The sequence below is a fragment of the Phoenix dactylifera genome, chromosome 3 (assembly GCF_009389715.1).
Source record: "Phoenix dactylifera cultivar Barhee BC4 chromosome 3, palm_55x_up_171113_PBpolish2nd_filt_p, whole genome shotgun sequence".
Taxonomy (NCBI): Eukaryota; Viridiplantae; Streptophyta; class Magnoliopsida; order Arecales; family Arecaceae; genus Phoenix; species Phoenix dactylifera.
Window position 1 is genome coordinate 762588 of NC_052394.1, and position 26682 is coordinate 789269.

Here is a 26682-nt window from a genome sequence, read left to right on the forward strand (position 1 = left end):
TTCCATGGCTAGTATTCCACTTAACATCAGTCAAAATCTAATTTAATCATAATCCAAAATACAAATTACTCCGTCGAGAAATCTCCAAAATAGCTTTTTCTTATTTTGGCATGGCTCGTTAGCATTCTGATTCAAAACACCAAAATCCTTAGTAGTCTTAAATCTTAAGCTCTAATACCATACCTGTCACAATCATGCCCCTAGAATGGCTTTGTATTAGCCCTAGCTTCTTTCTTTTTGTTGCTCATTATCACCTATCAAAATATTTGTGTCAAGCAATTTTCGTGACTGACCGATGATACGACCAATAAAATCTTTTTTTCTTTCCGGTTATGCGGAATCTCACTAAATGAGACTTAACTACCCATTCCTTATTAAAGCTTAAAATTTTTACTCATGGTTAACCTATTGCTCTGATACCACTAGAATGTCACGCCCCGGACCCGGATCCGTGACACGGCCGTGCTATTGCCGACTACCGCCCATAATAGCACGCAGCCTCATACCTGGGTAACAGGGTAGTCAAACCAACCGAATCTTTTCATATGAAAGCATTCTTAGTACAACTGCTGGTCAGTACCCAAATACAGAGCTTCTATGTAGTTTATGTACACAAAAGTATACTTGCTTTACCCCAAAAGAAAGAAGCCCTGATACCAAATTAACGTGTCTCTGGCAGCTATCAGTGGTAAGGATCTGAAAGAAAAAGTAAATGAACGGATATGAGCTACACGGCTCAGTAAGTAATCATACATAATCTTACCGGATCGAACATAACGGTAACCATGTTTATGCAGGGTTTGAGAAGCTGACATGCATATTTATCTAATCATCATCATGGCATAATATGTATGCAATTTAAAGGAGATAGCGGTTATAGCAAAATACAACATTCATAAGGATATATTCAAAAAAACCCGTTGTAAAACAATGTATGCTTTGGCCAGCACGTTCATAAATGTCACGGCCCGCCTGCGCAGGGCACGTGACTATCGGGCCCACATGAGGGGGAAACACGGGGCTCCCCTGCCAGATGTTGGCCGGTTCCGGGGCTTCACGCAAGCGTCCTTCACCCCTCACCGATTTTGCTTCTCCCCAAAAAACATCTGCAGGATTTGGAAGCACCCGCCTCATATACCCAGGCTCTGAAACGAGCCTCATGATCATGCTTCAAATATCATTTTCATAAAGTATGCATATGAAACCGTGCCCCGGCATGCCGTGGTCGTGCTCTTAAATGCTACTGCGAAGTCATTCTTGGCCACTGGCGAGACCGGCTCAGTTATTAGGCGGCCACTGGCGGGGCTGGCTCAGTCATTCTCGGCCACTGGCAAGGCCGGCTCAGTTACATTGGGTCAGTAGCTCTTAAGAGTTCATAAATAATGCTTCGTATAGGTAGTACCTCATAGATGCTACGGCGAATTCATTATTGGTCACTGGCGGGGCCTGCTCAGTTATTAGTCGGCCACTGGCGGGGCTGGCTCAGTCATTATCGGCCACTGGCAAGGCCGGCTCAGTTGCATTCGGCCCGTAGCAATAGAGTTCTTAGGTACCCCTTACAAGCAATATGCAGCTAGAGCAAATCATTATCATTCTTTACACTCATGCTAAAAAAATCATAACATGGAACTCCATTCATTTTGCATGTATCACAAGAGCTATGAAAACATAATATGTGCACAACTATGAATTATGTGACTGACATGTACCACCCATGTTCATATTTCATAACTCATATCTTAGCATGTAATGTAATCCCAGTATTTTGTAGGCATAACGGAATATAAAGCATATATCATCATATCTTGTGTAACTAGAGCATGTCAGATACACATATCGTTCTTAGCCTACAGTACATGCATAACATGTTAAATTTCATGTATGATCCATAAAGATTAGGGCAGGCTACTTACATACATGATTCACAACAAGATTAAAACAAGTTACTTACTTTCTTCACAAATCATGTATACAATTCAAATTGTATGAAAAACACTGGTTCATCTTATAAAACGTAATACAAGATCTACGATAAGATTAAGGTAGATTACTTACAGCAATTCGCTTTCCAAATTGCTCAAGTCCAGGTGACAAATCTTTAATCACCTAAAGCAACATCATAGGGTTTACATTATTCCCCATTTATTTATTATAAAATCTCTTAGTTCATCATACTATGAACTTACTTGCTTGGGTCCTATCCAAGGATTAGCCCAATCCAATTTGAGCCTTTGGGGTTCGATTTAAAACCAAATTGGGTCCACATGGGTTGACTGGGTTTTTAATTAAAGGATTGGGCCTCGTTTATAATTGGGTCCAACCTTTTCTAGCCAATTGGGTCCTCTGATTTGGTCAATGTGGCTCATTTGGGCCTGAGTCGAGGTTAGCCCAAGGTCAATTCGACCTTCTGTCAGTTGAATTAGGCATGAATTGGGCCTGATTCACAATCAATTAGGTCTGCTGAGACCAACTCAGCTTAATTGGGTTCGGACCTGGTTTAAATCGGGCTTGTCCAGACTTAGCCCAATTTGATTTGGCTCGGGTTCAGCTTCAATTGGCTAAACCAATTTCTTATTATTGGGCTTAACGGGTTTCGGATCCGAACCCGATTCCGGCCCGTTAACCCACTCTTTTCTTTTCTTTTTCTTTTCTTTTCTTTTTGTTTCTCTTTTTCTTTCTTTTTCTTCACCGTTTCTTCTTTTTTTTTTTTTTTTCCTTCTCCTTCCCGAAGCTTCCTTTCATCCCGATCTCCCATTCCTCCTCTCCTCTCCTCTCCGGCGAAGGGAGGTCGATGGTCTCCTCCTCACGGGGAGGGGGTCGGACCGCGATCGGCGACTCCCACAGCCGAGCTCTCGGCTTCTTCGGTCGAGCCCGCGGCCGAGCTCTCGGCTTCCCGGCCGAGCCCGCACCGGCGACGCTCACGGCCGTACACGGGCAAGTCCCCTCCTCCTCTCCTTTTTCTCTCTCTCCTTGGTTCCGATCGGAAGCCCTAGCCATTTCGGCCGGTCCTTCGGCCTTCTTCTTCTCCTCCGGCCGGATCTACGGCCTCTTCCTCCTCTCTCTTTCTTTCTTCTTCCCTTCTTCCTTTTCTTTCTTTGATCCTTCCCTCCGGCACCACCGCCTCTTGCCGGAGAAGAGGTGGTGGTCCGGCCGGGCTGGCGGCCCTGTGGCCGCCCTGTTGTCGTCCCGGCCAGATCTGCGGCCCGGGTTGCCCCCCGAACCCCAGGTACCCGCGGCCGAGGCCCGGTGTCCGGTTCGTCAACAGGCCGAGCCCGGTGGGTTCGGTCCGGATGGTCGCGGCCTGTGAGTCCGACCCGACCCGGGCTTGTGGGTTTTTCTCCCTCTCCTGTGCCGGCCTCCTCCCCTCTATTTCACTGTTGACACAGAGGGAAGAGCACCCCACAGAGGGGTTTCCTTACTTCTGTTAAACCCTAACCTAAAAAAACTCCTTACCTTGGCGGTTGTAGTCGGCAGTGCTTCCTCCCTAGTAGTCCCTCCTTTCCGAGAGCTTCAGGGTCTTGCCTTAGCTCCAGGCTTCGGCTCTCTCCTCTCGTTCAAAGTTTAGGGAGTCTGTGACTTGGGGTTGCCGCAGAGGCTTAAATAATTGTTTAGAGGATGAAACCCCCCTCTGAGAGTCCCATCCTCTCCTTTCCTCCATACTCCGGGACTGGCCGCCGCCCCCCCTGTCTCCGGCGCGCCGGCATCGGCTGCCAGCAGGGGGTAGGTAACCCTTCCCTGTCGGTCTTATCCCTTCATTTTTTTTTCCGTACCATTATAATAACCATTAATAATATACTGCCCACAGTGAAATTTGGGCCCAAACCCTTAACTGGGCCCATTTCTTATTGGCCTAGTAGGTTGTGGGCCCGGACATTACATTCAAGGCCGTGCATGTGTGGGCGAACAGAGCAGCTGACTAGGTCGCCTCCTTTGCTGCCCAACACTCCGGAGAGATCCTCTGGACTCGTCAAGTATCTGTTCCTCCTCCAATGAGCCGTCTCTTTCCTGACTTTGTGGATGTACTTGTACGAATTAGCATGGGCAGCTGGTGTACCAAAAAAAAAAAAATCTGGAGTTAAGTCTGTCAAGCTGCTCCTCATGGTTGATTTTATAATTGAGGAGTTAAATGAAAATACATTCTGAAGTGCACTCTCCTGTTGTTATGAATCAACAAATATATAAAAACAGAAAGGTTGATGAAGATATTGCATAGAATTGGAGATTGTAGTTGATGTGAACGATTTGTTCTCTTTGTTGACTTTTGCTGGATGGAAAGTTTTAACAGAATGCCAATATGCTCAACAATTCTGTTTGCATTGGCTGTTTAGATGGGATATCAGGTGACAACGAAGGGTTCACATGCTGGATGCATGGTGAATCTTGGAGGAGTAACGTTGTAAGCAAAACGAAATTTTCCTGGGAGTTAACACCCCCCGAAAATGAAGCGATGACAAGCTTTTGGGATGACATGATCATATGCCGCATGAATGATGAGTTGCAGGAGAGAAACTCACAACCGAACCGCTACGCTAGTTAAGGAAGAATAAGCAAGTATCTTGAAACAGGGTAACAAAGAAATTTGGATGTAATCAGCAAGTTTAAAAAAAGAGTTTTCATGGTTCAGGTCATTTTCAAGGATGCTGGAAGAATACATGGCATAATTTCCTTATAATAGAAAGCATGTAGGGATATACATCCTTTTTGAACTAGCATTTTGTTATTAAGGAATGGTTCATGGCACGTAGAGACAATGATAGTCATTATTTTACATGATTAAGCCTTTGTATTGCTAGTTTGTTCTTACCAGTTGTGTCAATAAGACAAGTGAGAGTATGAAATTCCTTATTGCCAGCTTCCCTCCTAGGCCTTATAACCTGCCTTGTCTCTATTTTATTGGCCCCTAATTTCTGCTACTGAACTTTCAAAAAAAAAAGAAAAAAAAAGAAAAGCTTTTTTGAGTCCTTCTAGCATGAAGAAAGAACTTCATGAGCTGTTAGATTACAGAAGAAAAAGATGAGGGTACATATGCGAGGTTTGATCAAGAAGCCCCCCAAAAAATAGGATCAGGCAGATAATTGCTATCAGAAAATTTTTTGCCCTTCATCTTCTTAGTCAACTTTGTTATCATCATCTGGTTTTTCTTCGGTCTCAAGTTGCTTGTTTTCTACGTCCGGCATAACGTAGTAGCGTGCCAGAGTTGATGAAAGCAGTGGTATGTTTCTTCTAAGATTATTTGAGATGGAGCATATTTCACTGGCCATGCATCTCAAGGATTATAGTGGGTCACCTGTAACCAAACCTATATTGCTTTGCAAAGTGATTCTGATGACAGACATCAGCATCCGAAATTTTTGTTGCCCATAAAAGACAGTGGAAAGTACATCTGGTGAGTATCATCGCTGAAGCAGCTTCCCGGAGCGACTGATGAATCTACAAAGAAGCAACTAAAAGCAGGATGCTTCTGAGAAGGAAAAGGTCATTTGGGCCTTCCCATGTTTTAGCATGTGGAGATGCCATGGCTTGCGGTTGTGGTGGAGGTAACCAAGATTGAAGATTGTGATCTGTGGTAATCTGTTCTATCAGAAGTCAGCAAATTTTTAGTCATATTTATCCTTTCTTTCTTATTGTTATATATGAATTTGAAAAAAAAAAATCGTAGGTACTCTGAAATGTTGGGGAAAAAAGACTATGGGTGTAAAATGCTTCCTTTCAAAGTATCAATTTGCTGCTGTACATGCAATGTGCTTTGTTTCTCATCTCTAAGTATTCCAAGTTTTTCTTCAGGACTGAAGAATGATGAATCTCCACAGTTTGTCAGATATCTATTTTATAAAGATCAGTAGATTATTTAAGCAAAAGATGTCAGTGCCAACTTCATTCTTGCTGACATTCTAATGTTACTTACTTTAGCTCTATTAGTTTCATGTTGTCTTTTTAAGAAAAAAAGAGGAGTTATCTGCACAATGCTAGTTATTGGGGGTGATATTTCAATCTATAGTCATTCTTAAGTTTGCCACCAAGTGACCAATCTAGCTTGCACCTCCTGAGTTGGGATGCAAATAGGATAAGTACAAGTTGCGGAGGGCATTTATTTCTCATTATTCTAGCTTAAGTAGGCTGAAATTGAGTTGTTGGGTGCGGCACATGTTTGAGCACAGTGACATATTCTCTGAATTCTTGAAGAATTGAGATCTTCTTCATTGACCAAATGTTATCAGATTTATTGAGATTGATTGAATGCCGTACAGATTTCATGAATCATAACATGGATCAGCTGACTTAATTGTTCAGTCTCTAATTATTCTCTTTTCCCAGTGGAGGTTGTGCTTTTCATGTGACTATTGCTTTTAATCTCAATTTTTTGATTTTACCCTAATATGCTTATTAGCATATTGATAATGGTGTTCTTTCTTGTAATTTTTTTAAGTTAATTTTGGGTTCCTTCCTTTCTGCTGCCAAATTCTCCATGTTTTTCCAAATTGTGGATTTTGGCCCCCTTCCAGTTGTCCTTTGGGAAGCTGAATTATGAGTAGCGCGCCTTAAGAAATGCAAGTCAAAATCTATGAAACGGTTGGGAAGATTATCAATGCTATGGGCATGCTTTTTCAAAAGCATGTGGAAATATATTCTAAGCCCATTAAGGCGAATCTAGAGCCACTTCTTTTTGACTTTGGATGTTCTTTAGTCCCGCCCATTCATGGGTCTCCTTCAATTGTTTGCTTCTCCTTGACTTTGGATGTTCTTTAGTCCTGCCCATCATGGGTCTCCTTCGATTGTTTGCTGCTTTTGATATCCCTTGGTCCTTCAACACAGGCGGCCACCTTTTTTTTGTTTAATCAATAGAGAGGCCAATAGCGCGCGCTTTCTATTTGCAGCGTGCTGCCGGGGTTATTAATCCAACCGTGTGCCAACAACTTGTCTCCGCCACCATCGTCGTCTTCTAACGCTTGGTTTCAAATCCTAGCAATGGATTCCCAAAAGAACTCACCCTCAGCTCCAAGGTACGTTGGGCCTCTCCTCCTCCTCCTCCTCTTCCTCCTCCAAAGCTGCTCTCCTACCTCAGCGTTCAGGAAGCCAAACCGACCGGTTCGTCTGCTTGCTTTCAAGGCAGCCAATAACCCACGACCCCACAGATCCTTGAAGTCGTGGAATGGCAAGTGCATCCATCTGTAGGTGGGCTGGCGTCTCCTGCAGTCCTCGGACCAGGAGAAGGCGTCGTGGCCTGGTCCTCGACCCCTGAGCCTTGGAAGGCTCGATATCCCCCTCTATCGGAAACCTCACCTCCTTACTCGACTCCACCTCCCCGGCAACAGGCTCGGCGGTGTTGTCCCCCCGGACGTTGGCCCATTTACGTCACCTCAAAGACCCTCAACCTGAGCTCCAACCCTTGGGTGGGCCCATTCCCGCCAGTCTAGGCCAGTGCAGGAGCCTCTTAGGCCTCGACTTGACCGACAACCTGCTCTCGGGGAACATTCCCGTCCAGCTCGGTTCTCTCCCCAGCTTGCCGGGCTGAATCTAGGCAGCAATAGGCTTGCCGGAGCCATCCCACCTTCACTAGGCAACCTTTCGTCTCTCCAGTTACTCGATCTGTCGCGCAAACGAGCTTACTGGAGAAGATGCCGCTTTCCTTAGGGAACCTCTCCTCTCTGGCCTATCTTTCTTCTTTCAGACAACCGGCCTTGTCGGGGCCATACCACGTTCTTTCCGCAGACCTCTCCTCTCTGGCCTATCTTGATTTATCAAGCAACGGCCTTACTGGAGGTATTCCACCGTTGTTCGGTGGAATCGAGGATCTATATCTAGCGGGCAACAATCTCACAGGGAACATCCCTCCGTCATTCACCAACCTCTCGCATCTCGCCTTTCTTGATTTGTCGGAAAACAAACTCCAAGGCCACCTTCCGGAGGACCTAGGCCACCTCACCAGCTCCAGTTTTTTCAAATTTCCGACAACCAAAATAATTCCGGCACCATTCCATCGTCCCTCTACAATATCTTCATCTTTGCAAACTTTGAGTGCTGTAGAAAACCAGCTCTCAGGAACACTTCCACTCGACATCGGCAGCGCTCTTCCTAAACCTCCTGTGGCTCAACTTGGTCGGGAACCAGCTTGAAGGACCAATCCCCATTCTCGCTAGCTAACGCTTCAGGGCTTCAACAGATCGATCTTAGTGGCAACAAATTCAGTGGAGGGATACCTGCAAATCTTGGAAGCCTGCAAGATCTCTCTTGGCTTTCTCTACGGGGGAACAGGCTCAAGGCTAGAGAAGCCAATGATTGGGCCTTTATTTCTTCCCTGACAAACTGTAGTCAACTGGGTTTCTTGAGCCTAGTCGACAATGATCTTAGCGGGACGCTGCCCGCCTCAATAGCCAATCTGTCGACCCAGCTCTACAGGTTAACCATGGGGCAAAACCGGATATATGGAACCGTTCCTCCCGGAATTGGGAACTTGGTAAACCTGACTATATTGGGCCTTAATCAGAACCTTCTCGGCGGCAGCATTCCTGATTCTGTTGGAAAACTTGGAAAACTAGAAGCTCTGCTCCTGTTTGGCAACAAATTTTCAGGGGCCATCCCGACCTCCATTGGCAACCTCACCCGGTTTAAATGAGCTTTATTTAGATGGGAATGACTTGCAAGGAGGCGTACCGGTGAGTCTTGGCAACTGTCGGAGTCTGGGCACACTAGACCTTTCTCGTAACCACCTTGGTGGATCCATTCCCGGAGAAGTCCTTAGCCTTTCCTCCTTATCGGAGTTTCTGGACTTATCCAGTAACCTCTTGGATGGGGCCGCTTCCACCTTCAGTAGGCAAGCTGCGCAATCTTCAGTTTCTGAATATTTCCAACAATAAATTGTCGGGTGAAATTCCAACAGCAATTGGGGATTGTCAGGTGCTGGAATACCTCTATTTAGAAGGGAACTTCTTTCAAGGATCCATTCCTTCATCACTGGGCAATTTAAAGGGCATCATAGTGTTGGATCTTTCACTCAACAACTTGTCCGGGCCATTCCCAGATTTTCTAGCAGACCTACGTTTTTTGCAGCATGTAAACCTATCTTCAATGATCTTGATGGTGAAGTGCCAAGGAAGGGAGTCTTCAAAAATGCTAGTGCAGCTTCCATCCTCGGGAATGACAAATTATGTGGGGGTATCTCGGATTTGCATTTGCCCGCGTGTCCAGGTCAAACATCAAAGAAGAAGAGGTCCCTTGTGCTGCTCAAAGTAATTGTCCCAGTTGCTTGCGGAATCTTGTCATTGATCCTGTTATCTGGTTTGCTCATCACCTGTTATTCGAAAGGAACTCCAAGAAATCTTCGTTCGCGACTCCCTCGATGGATCTACTTAAAAAAGTTTCTTACACGGAGTTGATGAAAGCAACTGATGACTTTTCATGCAATAACCTGATTGGCGAGGGAACTTTTGGTTCTGTATTTAAAGGGATGATGAGTGACGGGTGGAACTGTTGCCGTTAAGGTGCTTAACCTCCAACTGCAAGGAGCTTTCAGGACTTTCATGGCAGAGTGTGAGGCCCTGAGAAACATCCGACATCGCAACCTTGTAAAGATCTTGACGGCATGTGCGAGTGTTGATTCCAGAGGCAATGATTTTAGAGCTCTAGTGTTTCAATTCATGCCTAACGGGAGTCTAGAGAAGTGGTTGCACCCACGATCAGACGAGAAATTTTATTCAAAGAAACTAAGCCTCATCCAGAGGCTGAACATAGGATTTGACGTGGCTGCTGCGCTGAATTATCTTCATAACCACTGTGAGATACCAATTATTCATTGTGATCTAAAGCCAAGCAACATTCTCCTTGACGATAGCATGACTGCTCATGTGGGAGATTTGGGCTAGCAAGGTTCCTTCCTGAGAGCACCGACAAGTCATCCAGAGATCTATCTAGCACTAGTACATTTGCTATAAAGGGCTCAATTGGATACATTGCTCCAGGTAAAGATGCAGCATCCCTATATCTAGAGATCTTGCTAGATTTTCCTTCTTTTCTCTTCCCTGATTCCTATATTTTTGCAGAGCATGGGATGGGAGGCCAAGTCTCTGTTCAAAGCGATGTTTACAGTTATGGGATCCTTATGCTAGAGTTGTTTACTGGGAAGAGGCCCACGGATGACATGTTTAGAGATGGTCTTACTCTTTCAAAAATTCGTTGAGGACGAATTCTCAAAAGGTTCCCAGGTTACCATGATTGTGGATCCATCCTTATTTCACAGGAGAGTGAAGAAATGCTGCATGTAAATCAAGGTGGAAGCCAAGCACGTGAGAGGATTGAAAGATGCTTGATTGCTGTGCTTGCAATTGGCCTTTCGTGCGCCAAGGAGTCGCCAGGAGAGCGTATGGAGATAAAAGATGCTGCGACTCATCTGCAAGCAATCAAGAATCTACTACCACTAATGCCCAACATCTGAAGTCTTGGGTGGCTGCATGATGAATGCGATAGCAAGCTGTGGTGCTTTAGAGTTTGATGCTGTGTAATTTTACATATTTGTGTGATGCTCTTTGGGAAAGAAACAACCTACTTACAGCCTTTTTGTTCTCTCTTGAATTTCCTTTCCTTTTATATACCTTTTAGCAATTTTTTTTGCCAAGCTCTTCTAGTCTATTCTAAAAGTTGTGCTGGATATGTGGAAGGAGCAGCATAATACACAACGAAATGCTTCTGAAAAACACATTATACACCATATAGAAGGCGAAGCTAAGGTGAGTTCTTTTCCCAGACTCGTTTGATGGGTCTGGAGGCAAGTCTCGCATTCTGCTCCTAAAAGGCATATTAATTTGGAAAGTCCGTAGCCAGTTCAATGACCTTGATCAGAATTTGCTTGCGTGTGTTTTAGACAAAGCCTAAGATTCTCTAGCATGGAATGCTATCAGATGTAAAGCAAGCAGAGTTTGTTCGTGTGCGCGTGTGCGTGTTAGAGACAGCCTTGGGATTCAAGACAGCCTCCGTAATAATCTCGAATATAGAGACTTATTAAGGTAAAGCATGATTACAAGACGTAAAGGAGTGGTTGTGTTAGAATTTGCGACAGACAAACCGCTGGATTCTAAAAGGCTCCATGAGTTCCAAAAAAAAAAAAAAAAAATCTCTAATATGGATCAACATGTACCTTGCAGCTACATACATACATACATAGATAATGAGATAGACCGCACCATCCATGTTCGTGCATGTTTCTTGATATATGTCTTGTCCATACACTCTCTCTTTCTCCTCTCTCCTATTCTACTTATCGAGATGTTCAAGATAAATACTAATATGGGTATCTCTTACAGCAAATAACAATGAAGAAGAATAAATTGATAGTTTGAAAATACTAAATATTCAAAAATAAATACTAATCTATTGGGAGTAAACATTAATCTATCGAGAGTAAACACTAACTCTACAAAAATAAATATAAAGATATCTAAATAAAATACTAATTCTTAGATATTAAACATCTGGTATGCGGAAATAAGCACAAACATCGTAGAAATGAACAAAAAAAGATCTGGCTGGGATTGGAGAAGAGGGGGATGGAGAGAAAGTACCGAAGTACGTGGGTGGGATGTCCTGAGAGATGGGCACGGGCAAGATGTCACATCTCATCTTCAGTAGAACATGAGTACTGTACTGAAAGAAGAAAAAGAGATATGTTTACCAAAAAAAGGGAAAAAAAATTGAGTCCCGCCCCATTCTATTGATATTTTTTTAGGATTTATCTGGTTGGCGTACGTCAGATTAGAGGATAATTTGATAATTCCTGGGAAATATTTATTTAAAAAAATAATTGCAGAAAATAATAAATTTTATAACGATTGGTTGGTAAAAAAATTACTCTGTAAAATAATATCAGAAAAAAATTACTATGTTTGATTGGAGATAATCTTACATGGACATATTGTCAAATATCCAACAATATTTTTGAATATATAATTCAAATAAATATTATTTTTTTCTCACTCTATTTGTTGACTATTTGTGGCTTACTTACATAAACACTATCAACATTAGCTAAATGTTGTTTAATTTAAATTAATTATACATACACTAAAGATATATTTCTTATTATAAATAAATCTTAGCATATTTTTGTATATAAATAAATATATTAATTATTAGTAAATCTTATATTAAATTTATGGATAATTAATAAATATTTGTTAATTATTTATTAATAATTAATAGATAAAAATAAATATATTAAATATATTATTGCATATACATATTATTAATAAATATATTAGTATATTTATAATATATTAATATAAAGAAAAATATTTTTGGTTAAAAATAATATTTTTAAATTATTTCAGCAAATACCACCGCCCGGCGAGGCTGCTGACGGCTGGGATAGGCTACCCGTCGTTCCGGCAGGCAGGGCTTTATTTTAGGTCGTATGGGTTTGGAATCCAAAGTTGCCTCCGCTGCCTTTCCACGCACCGGCCTCCAATTCTGCTGTTTCACCGCGCCGATAACAACGAAATAGAAACTGAGATGATTAATTGGTCGTGGAGGCTCATGTCATCTGCCTACTCCAATGTAATATAAATTCATCGGCGCGGCGAGCAAAGGGCGATCGGCGGTGGGGACTCCGCTTCTGAGAAAAGAGAGAAGAAAGGGCAAAGGAAAGGAGAAGAAGATTTTGGAGGGGCGGCGATGGGGGACGGGGCGAGCAGCAGCCGCAGCAATAGCGATAGCAATATCAGCAGCGGAAACGTCGGAGGGAAAGGGGAGACGGTGGTGATCGATCAAGGCAGGAGGCGCACCCCCTGCGGCTACTGCAGATCCACCCGATACACCAGCATCTCCCACGGTTTGAGTTTCGCCCCCTATTTATCCCCCCAAATCCCTCTCTCATTTCTCGTTGCTTTAATAAATTAGGGTTGTTGATTTCTTTTCTGATCCACCAGACAAGTTAGCCTGATTTTTTGAACGATTTGTTAGCTTTTGATAGTGCAGTGTATTTTGATTCGACTCCCCTCTTCGATTAATCGGTTCCATGATCTGCCGACCCTTCCCCCACCTTTTCTTTTTCTTCTTTTGCTTTTCCCCTCTTCCTATTGCATCCGATGATGCGGCTTCGAGACCAAATTATCAGAGCCTTATGTAGTCTTCCTCCTTGATTGAATCCGTGTTTTTCCCATCCACCTTACCCGAAACACGGTGGATTAGATGGTTTCTCCTTGTTAGCAAGTTCCTTTTCCCCTTTCTCATCTCCCGAATTTCCTGTTCCTCCAATGCTCGTATCTTCCAATTCCTTCGGCTCTTTTTTTTCCCGACAAATCTTGGCTGAGCATTTGTGCATGGCAGTTCATATTCCACTTACAGATGCAGATTTCGAACTGAGAACAAGGTTTCTGGTGCCCAACGCGTATGTCTAGTTTGATAAGATTCCATTCAAATGGAACCAATATCTACCCTTTCTCAACTTGTTTTATGCTACTTTTCTTTTGAGTTCCAAACCATGAGTGATCTTCTACTCTCATGTATAAGGCCAGTGTCTAACTCATAATAATGCAAAGCTCATAATAATGCAAAGCAGCTCCTAGATTCCTACTCTCATATCTCCGAGAATGCATGAAATGTCATCCCACCGAGTCCTTAAAACTAATTGTCAGGAGTGGTGTCCAACTGAATCCCAAACTTCACATGGCTGCTGTTACTAGACATAGTATAAGAGCCAGCTCTTGCATTTTATGCTTTTTTCCTTCGCCTTCCCCACAATGCTTGTATGTGTGGTCTCATGGACAAATCTAACATTGAGTCTTCCAAGGAGATTTTATCTTATTTCTGTTAATCAGGACATATGGCAATCTTTTGACATCTTATTAATGACATTTTCAATCTTGCTATTTTTTGTGCCTCTGTTGGTTACTTGAAAAAGCTTAGGAGAACGGTTATGTGTTTTCAAGAGGGATGTAAGATGTCTTCTTGGGAGTTTTGAACTCTCTTTTTTGCAGGGTAGGTTATTTTTATCTTCCTATGTCATCTGACAAAGAATATTTCTTCTTGCCAATCACTGGGTTAAGGAAGATTAATGAATGATCTTGAAATATTTCTAAGAAGATGATAATAGCAATAGAAGTTTGTTGGCTGGGAGTCTGTTTGTGCTCTTAAGTGTTTTAAAATTGAAACTTGACAGCAAAGATCATTAAATTATTTTGTTTAATCCATTTGTTCCCTCTTGTTCGATTATTGTGAACAGCATAAATGACATCCATTGAAGCAAAGGTCAATCAACATGGCTCCTTTGGCTTACTTGCCAAGCAAACTGCTTATCCATTTTTCAAATTGATGTCTTTTGCGTGGCAAGTAAGCTGGCCCATATCCATTTCTTTTTTCTTCTTGAGAGAAAATAATCCAATTTTGATATAAATCTCTTAATTAACCTTTTCTACTTCTGTTTTTGTTGATAAAAGTTGGATGTGGACTATGCTTTTAAGTGAATGATTATGTATTTTCTCCATTATATGAATGCATTCAGCATGTATGAATCCTAAAATAGGTGTTTGAGTTGGATATGTTCAAATCAGTGATTAATTGTCATTGTTGTCTGGAAGTGGACAGTTGAGTTTTTTTGGATGCAGCATGTGACAAGAATATATGTCGTGTAATGTCCTATTCTTGTGATCGGCTAATCTGGTTGCTTATATATTGTGTCTATATAATTGTACGATTTAAAACTTCTGGTGAAGAGGTAATTTGTTTGCACTACATCGCACAGGGGTAGGGTTATTTTGGTTTGCTGCAGGTTGGTTCCACATTCTGGCAATAGATTCTATAATTAATGGAACGTTGCTATATGCAATTGTCAGTGGGATAAGCAATTCGAAGCACAAAATTTCTCCTCCTTTTCCATTTTTCTTTTGTTTTTCCATAATAATCATATATATCGCATAACTTGTTGACATGGCTCATTCTCATTTAGTTTTTGTTTTTAGATCCATTGATGGATCTTCTATTAAAGATCACATGTTTGTGATTTTTGTGCAGGTTTATGGGCTAATAGTATTACAGCTGATGACTACCAAGGTCTGTGACTTGACATATTCAGTAACATATTTTAGTTTTTCGCACACTAACAATGGAACAATTGCTGCATTCAGAAATACCAAAACTGTAGATGGTATTAGTTAAGATATATGAAATTGGATTTGGTCATTATGTAAGAACAGACCCTTTTTGAAAACATAGAACACAACAGAACTCCAATAGTTATTTTAAGGTTATATTGTGGTCAACTTGCATTTAATATCTTCCATGAGGAAATGGTGCAATCAGAAATTAACTGACAATATGTAGATGCTCTGCTGAGTGACTTCCAACAACAGCATAAATTGTAGATTTTTGATTTCATTCTGTTGTCTCCATACAAATTTCAATAATAATTAAGATAAAATGATGCAAAGCTATGCTTGGTCAGTTCTGAAGTAATACTGATTTGCATACAAAATAAATCCATTACCATGTAAAAATGTCTTATTGCAACAATTTGGAATGTTCATATGAGTCCCGTACATTTGCCTCATGTTAGTAGAGCATTATTTCCACCACAGGGGGCATTTTAATCCTTCTTCACTTGCTTTCATAAGCCATCAAAAACTTACCCCCTTTCTTATGTACTGTCCTATCTAGTTTGCATCGCCACGTGATTAACAATTTGAGAAAGTCTACCCACATGCTGATATCCTATATTTGCAACAAATTTGTCTCAGTATAATCGACTTTCTACTGCCATCTTACCCATGTAATGGATCCTTATTACTTAAGATCACATCTATTAAACACTACTTGTTCATCTTGTTTGATTCACTAACCATGTATTTATAATTTGCCCTGCCTACATATGCTACTTATCCATCTCAATTTCCTCATCTCCAAGTTGTAGCTTATGAGAATCAGCCTTATTCCTAAGAGTTGGAAATTGTAACACCTTATATCTTTTGCAGTGCTAAGTTGGAGCCTTATCTGGCCTATTTTTTTCACAGGGATCCATTATATATCCACATAAATAGCATATATAAGAAAACACCTGTAATTAGTTGTGGATTTCTTTTTTGTTTAACAGAGATCCCTTCCCTACAATCAATGCTCTTGTTATGTACTCCATGTTTCTCCACCTTTTTTTTGGGGATTAGCAATTCCATTTGTCTTCTCATTCTGGCTACCTGCTGGCAGAGCTTCTTGACCGTGGCTGGAGGAGATCGGGCTGTTATCTTTACAAGCCTGATATGGAAAGGACATGCTGCCCATCTTATACCATTCGTTTGAAGGCAAGTGAGTTTATTCTTTCCAAAGAGCAAGTTCGTGTATGTAAAAAAATGCAAAGGTATTTTTCTTGAGCCTTTTCCTTCCATAATTTAAATGATCGTTCCTTGGATGATGATTATTAAGACCTGCCTATGTTATAGATCAATATTAAACTGATTGGTCCATCTTCTATGAGATATGCTTAACGGCTGATAAGAACTTGATCTTTAGATTTTTAGATGGTGTCATGGGCATGAAGAAACCTGATCAGTCAAAAGATAAGCCAAATTCTTCAATGGGCACATTCAACCTGACTGACAATGAGTCTTTGGCAGCAGTGTCAGCATCATCAGGAAAAGAATCTTCCGCTGATACATGTGAAAAGATGTTCAAGGAAGATGAGTTTATCCTTCTTTTGTCAAACAAAATAGATGATGCTGTAAGATTGTGCTTTGGAGGTGGTGACTTTCCTACTACGACCCAGCTTCCTAAAGCTGTTGTAAAAAAGGTCACCCCTCAAGTGAAAAAGAAGTTAATGGAAACATCAGAGGATTTATTGTACACAAGTAGCATATGTTTTCAGATAGCAGCAGTTTTCAGACGGTTCAAATCAATGGAAAAAAAAATTACTGAGACAAGTTTATCATCAGATGCAGAATTAGCAGACATGTCACCAAAGATTATTGCAGAAAAGCTGGCATGTTTCATGAAACAACATGGTGAACTTTCTGATGTGTTAACAAAAGCTTGCACTGGCCACCTTCATTTTTACTCTGCAACCAAAAAGACTAGTGAGCTTACCAGTGATGCATGTAAACAAGCTCCAAAGATTGGAGGTATTTCGAAACGGAGTTCGACTGACAGTACTAAAGTTCCATCTTATAAGAGGAGAAAGCTAGAGATACGTATGAAAAGATCAAGTTTTGATCCAGAAGAATTTGAGCTGTACAGAAAGTACCAGATTAAAGTGCATGATGATAAACCAGAGAAAGTCACAGAAAGCTCTTACAGAAGATTTCTAGTGGATACTCCTATTGTATTCATTCCACCATGTAGTGGTGATAAGACAGTTCCGGCTTATGGCTACGGCTCTTTCCATCAGCAATATGTGATTGATGGGAAGCTTATTGCAGTTGGTGTGGTGGATATACTTCCAAGGTGTTTGTCAAGCAAGTATTTGTTTTGGGACCCTGACTTTGCTTTTCTATCACTTGGAAAGTATTCAGCTTTGCAGGAAATAAACTGGGTAAAGGAGACCCAGGTCCATTGCCCTAGCATTCAGTATTATTATCTCGGCTATTACATTCACTCCTGCCACAAAATGAGATACAAAGCAGCATATCGTCCATCTGAACTTCTCTGTCCACTTCGTTATGAGTATGTTCTTCCTTGAATTGCGATACCATATCAAGATATGCTTGGAAAATTTAGTGTGAAGTGTAGGAATATGGACATGGTTCTAATTGTATGCATAATCATATATTTCTTCCTGTGCAAACACCACGGTTTTTAAAAGTTTGCATCGAGGCTTAAAAAGCTATTCCTTGAGGTGAGGCAGTCAGAGAATACCTTAAGGCTTCAGTTTTGGAATTAACATTTACATCTTACCCTTTTCAAAGTTATGTCATCTCTGCATTATTTTGAGGTAGAGAAACACATGCGCCTCATTAGATTCTCTTATATGGTATTCCTTTATTGCTAAAAGAATAACCAACATCCTTATTACAACTAAAACAAATGTAAAAAAATGACAATCATCTATCTTTGAAAGTTGACTCATTTAATTTGTTTACTTTTTGTGTACTTTGTTTAGCAAGTTTTAACCATATTAGTCGTGGGCTTCCACTCCCTAACCTTTATAAAAGCAAGTGGGGCAACTCAAAGGCTACAAAATATTATGATGATATCTGTGATTATCTGTATGGAATATCCGAGCCTTAGTTCTGGAACCACTCCAGACTTAATCCTTTTCATTGTAAGCTGAACACTAGGCCTCCACCTTCAGCCTTTTAAGACTGGTTCATGCATATGCCACCAAAGAGAGTAAAAGGTGGGTGAAGATCCCAAAAACATGAAAACCATGAGAGGTGCTTGGATTTCCTATTGCTTAATAGCATGTGTGTGGTATATGTGACATTTGGAATTCATCTTTTTGAGGTAATAACGAATATAGCTTAAATGCTCCATTTTTTTTTTTTGACCTTTTTTGGTTAACTTAGTGCTACTTGAACGTATATAGACTGATGTTAATTTGTCCATCATGCTGAAAAACTTCTGTGATCATAGACATATCTCTCATTTTGCTGGTTACGATAATTTAAGTGCATGCATTTGTGTTTTCTTAGCTGAAGGTTGTCTTAGGCTTCCATTTATTAAGGCTGTATTTTGCAGGTGGGTGCCGTTTGATATTGTAAGACCTTTACTTGACAAAAAGTCATATGTTGTCCTATCTGATTTTGTGGCCCTGCAAGATCGACCAACACCACCTCAGGATCCTGATAGTATTACCAGACAGTTGGACTCTTGTCCTGATCATGATGGCTCAGGTGAAGCTTCTAGCAATGAAGATGAGATTACTGACCTTGATTTTGAAGATTCAGATACAGGGTTAGATGATGAATTGGGCCCAGAAGCTATAAGTGCATCAGTTACTGATGATTCTAGAGCTCCCGATGTTGGCAATATTGTGATTGATTTAAGTGGTTCGCGTGTGAAATTCAAGGTGAGTGTCAACTGCTTTTTATGTTCTTTCCTATTGCTTTCCTGCATGCGCATAAAAAAATGTTAGGTCCATGCTGTTTATAGTTCTCTCTCTCAAAGTTTCATGTGTTGATGGAACCAGAATTTGAGTATTGATATCTTGAGAGCAACAAAGCCATTTCTTTAAGGCATAGTTATAAAAACCAGACTACCGATCTGACCAGGGGTGAGTCACCAGGTCAGTGATCCAATGACCTGGAAAATCAGTCTAAGCAGGTTATAATTTAAAAATATTTTTAAGAATCAAAATTATTTAAAAATAGATACATGTGAGAAGCATATGAATAATTAGTAATATATCTTGTATATTAAATACTATCCTTTAAATCACATTTCTCTATGGTACTCTTTAGTTACAGCTTAAACAGAAAATAATCATGAGTCATGCCCTATTCTTTGAAAAAACAATGTACATATAATATATAAAAAAAAATGAGAACTTATTGGTATTTGTAATAAATTTTTAGAAATATCCAAAATAATAAAATAAACTGTGGTTATTTTTTGGTTTCATATTAAAGAGAAGAATTATTTTTTTTAAAAAAATGTAGAACTTATTTGTATTTTTTAATTACTTTAAATAGTAATGTTTTGAAAATATTTAAAAGAATAAAATAAAGTATACTTGTCTTTTGATTTTATATCAAACTGAAAAGGAATTTTTCTTCAATGAGATTTGCAGAACTTATTGATATTTTAAATAATAATATTCTGGAAATATTTAAAATAATAAAATAAAGTATATTTATTTTTTGATCTTGAATAAAAGAGGAAAGATTAATTTTTATGTGAGAAGTTGATTATTAAAAGATAATATGCTTCGGAATATGACTGACATATAGATTTAGAAGTATCAAATGAAGCAACTTAGAATTGTATCTTGATTGTCGAGTGGCTTGTATGCTAGTCTATGGTTATAGGTTCAGATCTTTACTTAGGCCTTTGCAAACTTTGGTTAAACCTAGTTTTTTTGGTTCGCTGGTTTTCTGCTTGAACTGCCGGTCTGGTCCAGACGAGGTTATGTATTTGCCTAGTAATATTAAATAAATTGTACAAAGCAATTAGAAGCTATTTCTATATGTATAGATTATAACCATGCTGTGGTAGAAGTTGGCATTTTTTCTTTGGATGGTTGAGGTGTTGCATTATTAGAAGCTTGATTGAAGACAGCCGGAAAGTTAGCGGAAGGAATAGATCTAATAGCAAATATCCACCCTCTTATGTAATAATCTTTCTTTAGCGACTAGAAGCGGAAGCAGATTGAGATTGCAGCCCGCCTCAAAGGTAGAAGTCGAAAAATTGTAGAAAGCAAATTGATGTTGACTGAAGACAACCTTAGAGGCAACCAAGATTCTGTAATTTTAGTAGCACCCTAAGCAGGGAATAATGGTTTTTGTCAATATCTGCCAGGCTCTCTGATTTTATAAATACAGCCCGACCTAACCTGTCTTTTTTTTTTCTGCTTTTATTAGGACCTTCAGCGAGTATTTGGCCCAATAGAGGAGGGGCATATTGCTGAGCTAGAAATGCAGCTTCACAGATACGTGAAAGTCGTGGGAAAGGAGCTTGCTGATCATGTGGTTTATGCCCTTGGATAGTTATTTTGTGATATACAAATCAACTTTTGTTGAAACTTACACTAGCATCCATTGTTGAAACTTTTTCCAGCCTAATGTTCTGTGGTGATATTTTGGTGGAAACAAAGCCACCAAGAAAGTACCGAAGGTTGTTTTATGAGAATTGGAACGTTCCTCTCTTTTCAGTGATTTTTCAAAACCATTCTATCATAAAAGAAATGGTTTCCATCATTGAGTGTTTTTGGTTCCGACTGTATATGACTTCAATGAAAAGAGGATTCAGTCCTTGCAGGCCTCAGCTAGGGACAATAAAATTTGACGTGGATCTGCCAACCGGCACAGAGTCATCTGAATAAAATTTATTTTTCAGTCGAGTTAGTTCTACGTTGACTGGAAATGAACCCGGTTATAAACGTGGGTTTGGATTTAGCCCTCCAACTAGATGGAGTTATCCGGCTGCGAACTAATCAGCTTCCAGACCTAATATAATTAACCATTCTATAGTATTTTTATATGATATTTTTATAAAAATATTTTTTATAAAAGTATTTTATATTGATAGGGCCTCATGGCATTTCATAATATGAAATGATGTTTTAGTTCTTTGTTGTCAATTTCTTCATCACATATTATTAAATTGCTGAATGTATTGTAATTATGATGATACATGATAAGTTAAATTTGATTATCTTATTTGTGAACTTTGAATATCATTCTCTGCTTTATTTTTCAGTTATATATTTGGTTGGAGAGTTAAAATTTAAATGAGTTGATAGGTAGATATAGATTTATTTAAAATAAATAGATTTGGCATGAATTTATATTTTTCAATCTGATTATGGATGGATAAGGCAATGGTTTGAGAGTGCTTGTTTAACCGAATATGATTCATTTAGATCCGAACCCTTCTCTTCACCTCCGCCATTCCATGTTATAGCTTAACTCTTGCGCATTCAGGTTTTCAAGTATAATCATTGTGGACACCTAACAACTCTACTAGTAGTATGGACTCTTAATAGTAATGGTCAATGCATAACATTTTTGATGTTATGGATGGCTGGGATTCCTGCATCATTTGTATGCTAGCTATTCATGAATTATTATAGATAAATAATCCAAATCTTCCAGTCCTTTAGCAATGTCAAAATAATCTATAAATGTTTTTTTCTTAATTTCTTTTTATTTATCATCCTCTCCCTTGATTTCTCGTCCTATTTCCGTTTTTTCGTTCTGGACGAGGAATCACTCAAAAATGCCATTCAGCCGTCCTGCGCCCATTACTTTGCTTCACTTTATGGCACACTTCACGATACCAGAGAGCAATCATAATTCACCACACCAGTTGAGGGGCTTTTTGAGCAATATTTTTAGTTACGAAGCATTTTTGTTTGCCCATTGCTTTGAGTCTCTTACTGGTGGCATGATTTTGAAAACCGGACAGTTCACTGAAACCATCAGGTCAACCTGGATTGAATCATAACATCACGAGGATGTAATAAATATATTACTTATTATTATTTATGTATATATATATTATATAAATAAAATTTATTAGTATTTTTTAACAAATTTTGGTACTATAATAATAATAATAATATATTAAAAACAGAAGCATAATAAAAATAGTACTATCATCTTATTTTCTTCAAATTCATGAAACAATGATAACTATAATAAAGACAAATAGCAAAAGATGAAAAAGACCATACCATGCCACCATAGAAATTAAAAATGAACTTCAAATGTTCAAGTTTAAATAATATATATAAATTTCTTTAAGATAAAAGGAATAAAAGATGCAAAAGAAAATATAAAAATATATTGATGTACCTATTTAGTGTCTTGCATAGTTTATAGAAGAATCAAAACTAGATATCCATCTTCTTTGTTCTATAACAAATATGCATTCTGCGGTCAAACCCTATATACATTCTACAGTCAAACCCTCGATCCATTGATCTAGCACCAAAAATTGATGAGTCCAACCAAGATACCGTAAAAAATTTGATTGGCATCAATGGTGATGCTACCTACGATGCTAGGGACAAAATCATAAATCTATAGATTGTGCACCAAAGATGAATGAAACACATAAATCCACATGAATTCACAAAATCCACAAAAAACCCTAGAGGATGCTAGGGACAAACCTTATAATGGACTCGATGGCCTAAGTACTCACCTAGTGGAGAAAGATAAAGATAAAAATACAATGGATGAACAAGGTGAAAAATCGACCAGTAACACCATCCACCTAGGCTTACCATCATTATCTACTCTCAAATCCAATAGGGAGCTCCTCGATGTCAAAGTTAGGTAGCCTAAGTTCGATAGGGTTGAGAAAGCCACCATGCGGGAGAAACAGAACTATTCAGACTACGTATTGACAAAAAAGCTCAGCAAAGAGATTAGTGTCGAAAGAAGGCACGTTTGGAGGGGAGATCAAGAGGAGGGCACTATGCTAGGGAGAGCAGAGGAGCAATAAGCATAGTCAAAAAAAAAAGAGGAGTAGAAAGTAAGGGTTTAGGGTTTAGGATTAGGATTTTAAGATTTAGGGTTTAAGGTTTAAGATTTTAGGGTTTAGGGTTTTTTAGGATTTTAGAATTTAGGGTTTAGAATTTAGAGTTTAGGATTTTAGAGTTTAGACTTTTAGGGTTTAGGGGATTAGGGTTTAGGGGTTTGGGGTTTAAGAGTTTAAAGTTTAGGTTTTTGGGAACAGGGTTCTGGGTTTAGGGTTCTGGGGAGTTTAGGGTTTAGGTTTTAGGGGTTAGAGGTTAGGGTTAGGGGTTAGGATTTAGGGCTTAGATTTAGAGTTTAAGATTTAGTGTTTAGAATTTAGAGTTTAGGGTTTAGAACTTTTAGTGTTTAGGATTACTGGTTTAGGGGTTAGGATTTTGAGGTTTTGAGGGTTGTGGGTTTAGGGGGTTGGGATTTGGGGTTTGGGGTTAGGAGTTTAGGGTTTAGAATTTCGGGTTGGGGGATTGGAGTTTTGGGTTCTGGAGTTTGGGGTTTAAGGTTCGGGCTTTGGGGGTTCGAAGTTTTAGAAGTTTAGAATTTTTGTTTAGGGTTTTACGGTTTTAGAAGTTTAGGGGTTAGGATTTAGAATTTAGAGTTTAGAAAATGATTTAATGCTTTAACTCTTTAATTAAAATAAAACTCTAACCTTCTCAAATTAGTTAAGTTTGGCAACTATTTTGGATTCAAGTACGTTGGAGACCTAACCTACCCTGGGGCCTCCACCTTCTTTCCAATCATGGAGGTCCCTTCGTCCATCATCGCTAGGGCATGGGCACCACCTGCATAGCCATGACCACCGTTGTTTGAGAAGGAAGAGAGCTAAGAGAAAAAAATAGAGGAGAAAAGAGCGAGCCATTGAGCACCATGTTTCCGAAAAAAGAAAGAAAGGAACGGAAGAGAAGAAAAGAATAGAGATTTACGTCTTGGGAGATTAACATAGAGAAGAAAGGAGGGGCAAAAAAGGAGGGAGGCAAGTCATCTATCAAATCTAATGGTCCAAGAATAGCCATTACTGACTAAGCAACGGACTAGATTCCACCTTCTCTGAGTTTCCCAATGGTGGATCGTTAGCATTAGAAAACATTACCCGATCAAGTGGCATTATCAAGACCACATCATTGCGCTTGCTCTAGCAAAGGGCATTCCAGCTTTAATTGTCAGATTGTAAGGAACAAATGCGATCACTGCTTATTCAAGATTATGAAAGGGCAATCAATCGCGGAGGCTTAGTTGATGTTCTTAGCTGTTTTTCTTATTCTATGGTGACCTGCCCATCTTGCTGGATTTCCATTTTGAGTTAAGATCAGAGTTTTGTTTTAATAAAGCTAAGAAAAGTGATCTTTTTTCACTGTAAACTACCTTTACAGTGGTTCCATCCTAAAGTCCAGGATCATCTTTCCCTTGTTTTTCTCCTACTAATATTTTGATATTGGGATACGTCAAACCCAGAGGAGATGATGGTGGATAAGGTAGCAAACGATCTGAGGATTATGATCAACAAATTGATTGCATATTCTTTAGTTCAAGACATGACACACGGGCCTCTAGAGATAGCCAAGGCATCGAGACTAGTATTGGAGGTAGAGCAAGTCAACATGTAAACAATCGGTTAGAGTTCGAGAGGGAGGTAGAGAGGCGTGGTTGAGAAGAGGCGTGGGAAACCCAAAACAAAAGGGAAGGCAGCAAATGATCCAGTAGATAGGTAGAGTTCACCCATGCTACGCAAGATGATGACCATGGAGCTACACCCATATCTACATATCAGGGCGAGGAGTTGCTAGCTTATAAAAAGAGGAAGGAAAATTGTTGCAGGTTGTGGCACAGAAATGCTTCTGGATCAAATTCACGAGGAGTTGAGGATAATCAAGGAACAACGATATTGAGCATGCCCTCCATTTTGTGTAATATTGAATATAATTTATTAGATAGTACTGACAAAAAGGCTTCTTTCCATCTTTATTTTTTTCTCTCTCCGTCATGTTTTTGGATTAAAAATTAAGTTCCAAGATTGATGCTCTCCCCAGCATATCAAATATGAGAAGAAGGTTTTGACCACATGCATGATGATATGACATCTATCAAAAATCATCTCACATCAAAGCTGTGTTGCAAGCATGTGCTACAACCTTAGGCATTCGGCAGTGCACTGATGCAGATGAAGGCCCATCTTATGGCCGTGAGAATGTTTGAGCTGAAAGCGAGGATTTCTACATTGAAAATCATGCAAGTGTAATCCTTCAAATTTAGATGCTAAGATTGAAAATGCACCAGCTTAGAAAATCAGGTCAAGAAGATTGAAGGCTCTATAAAAACAATTTTAAAAGAATTTCTAATTGCTGAAAGAAACACCAATTAAGAGCTATAACGGTATTAAAGCACGTTGAAAACAAATCTAGTGTTTGGCACTGTACATGCTACAATACTGTGAAAAGTGAACAGCATACATGACTTTTCATTTAGGAGTTTTAGTTAGGTCTCATTAGTGTCCAGCTAGAAAATCTTAGATAAAACTTAAAGCATGGTTCTAGGGATTTTAATTGGAGTGAAATGAATAGGTGGTAGCTGATTTCTCTAGGTACTTTCCAATTTGAAGAATCCTAGTTTGCTTGTAAGAGAGGTCGCTGGATGAAAGCATTGTATGTGGCTGCTGAAAGAAAGAAAGGATTGCTTTAGGTCAGGTTTGACCCTTCTCTCTCTCTCATATTTCTCCCTTGCTTCACAAATTTTGTTTCATACAGAAACATAAAATTTGTGATCCCAATTTCTGTTATAGAACTAGTATGTTGTTTTCTTTAAAAACTCTTCTTTGGACCTATAACTCACCTGAAGACCTATAGCAGAAATTTTTGGCCTTCTTTTTTGAAAGAGAAGATGGCAGGGACCATTAATTCATTTCATGGGTACTGAAATAAATACAAGCAATCCAAGAGTCAAAACTAAATTAAGAAAGCAAGAAATTGAAATATCTTGGTCTTTACTAGGACTCAAGTTGATAGCACTCAACATCCTTGATTAAGTCTCCAGTTGATGACACTGACAAAAAGTTTGCCAATTCCTTCCTCTCCAGGAAAATCACTAGAGAGCCAAAACAGTAAGGTAATGAGTCCAAAAGATAGGGCTGAAAACAGGTTAGATAATTTCCAACCATACTCAATTTGGATTGGATTCAGATACAACTTCTAGTATCCAATTGGATCCGGATACTTCTTGCCAGATCTAAAACTGGATTCAAATTCTAAAGATTTTCCGAATCCATATCTAAATATCTGGTAAATTTTAGTAAAATATTGTCCCAAATAATTTTGTTCCCATGCGTAGAACCATACTTGTGTCATGTTACTTGGATAACAAACACTGAACCACCAAGGTACAACATTCAATCCTATTATGCAGTTATGGTTTATTTTACTTATTTAAATCTCAGTCCAATCATTAAATAGAATAATTAGGACGATACTTTCTATTTAATAATTAATTATTTTTATAACTATCAATCCTTTTCCCTTGATAAAAATGAAAGAATGAATATATATCATTTTATTATTTATACATATATTTTATTTACATGCTCTCA

General features: G+C 39.3%; 1 protein-coding gene and 1 long non-coding RNA gene across 2 annotated transcripts; both read left to right on the plus strand.

Moving 5' to 3' along the window:
- The first annotated feature begins 7220 nt into the window (after positions 1 to 7220).
- LOC103723678 lies at positions 7221 to 10609 on the plus strand. Its single transcript, XR_005510878.1, has 2 exons — positions 7221 to 9956; positions 10038 to 10609. It is a non-coding gene; the product is annotated as an uncharacterized LOC103723678 (long non-coding RNA).
- Positions 10610 to 12354: 1745 nt separating this feature from the next.
- LOC103723669 (arginyl-tRNA--protein transferase 2) lies at positions 12355 to 20889 on the plus strand. Its single transcript, XM_008814650.4, has 6 exons — positions 12355 to 12817; positions 14998 to 15036; positions 16183 to 16333; positions 16486 to 17631; positions 18646 to 18976; positions 20487 to 20889. Exons 1-6 carry the CDS (start codon positions 12661 to 12663, stop codon positions 20610 to 20612), a joined length of 1950 nt encoding a protein of 649 aa, XP_008812872.2. The 5' UTR covers positions 12355 to 12660; the 3' UTR covers positions 20613 to 20889.
- Positions 20890 to 26682: the final 5793 nt, after the last annotated feature.

Coding starts and splice junctions, on each gene's coding strand:
- LOC103723669 (XM_008814650.4), top strand. CDS start 12,661: ATGGGGGACGGGGCGAGCAGCAGCCGCAGCAATAGCGATAGCAATATC. Junction 15,037..16,182: donor TACAGCTGATGACTACCAAG/GTCTGTGACTTG, acceptor ACCTGCTGGCAG/AGCTTCTTGACCGTGGCTGG. Junction 18,977..20,486: donor GTTCGCGTGTGAAATTCAAG/GTGAGTGTCAAC, acceptor TGCTTTTATTAG/GACCTTCAGCGAGTATTTGG.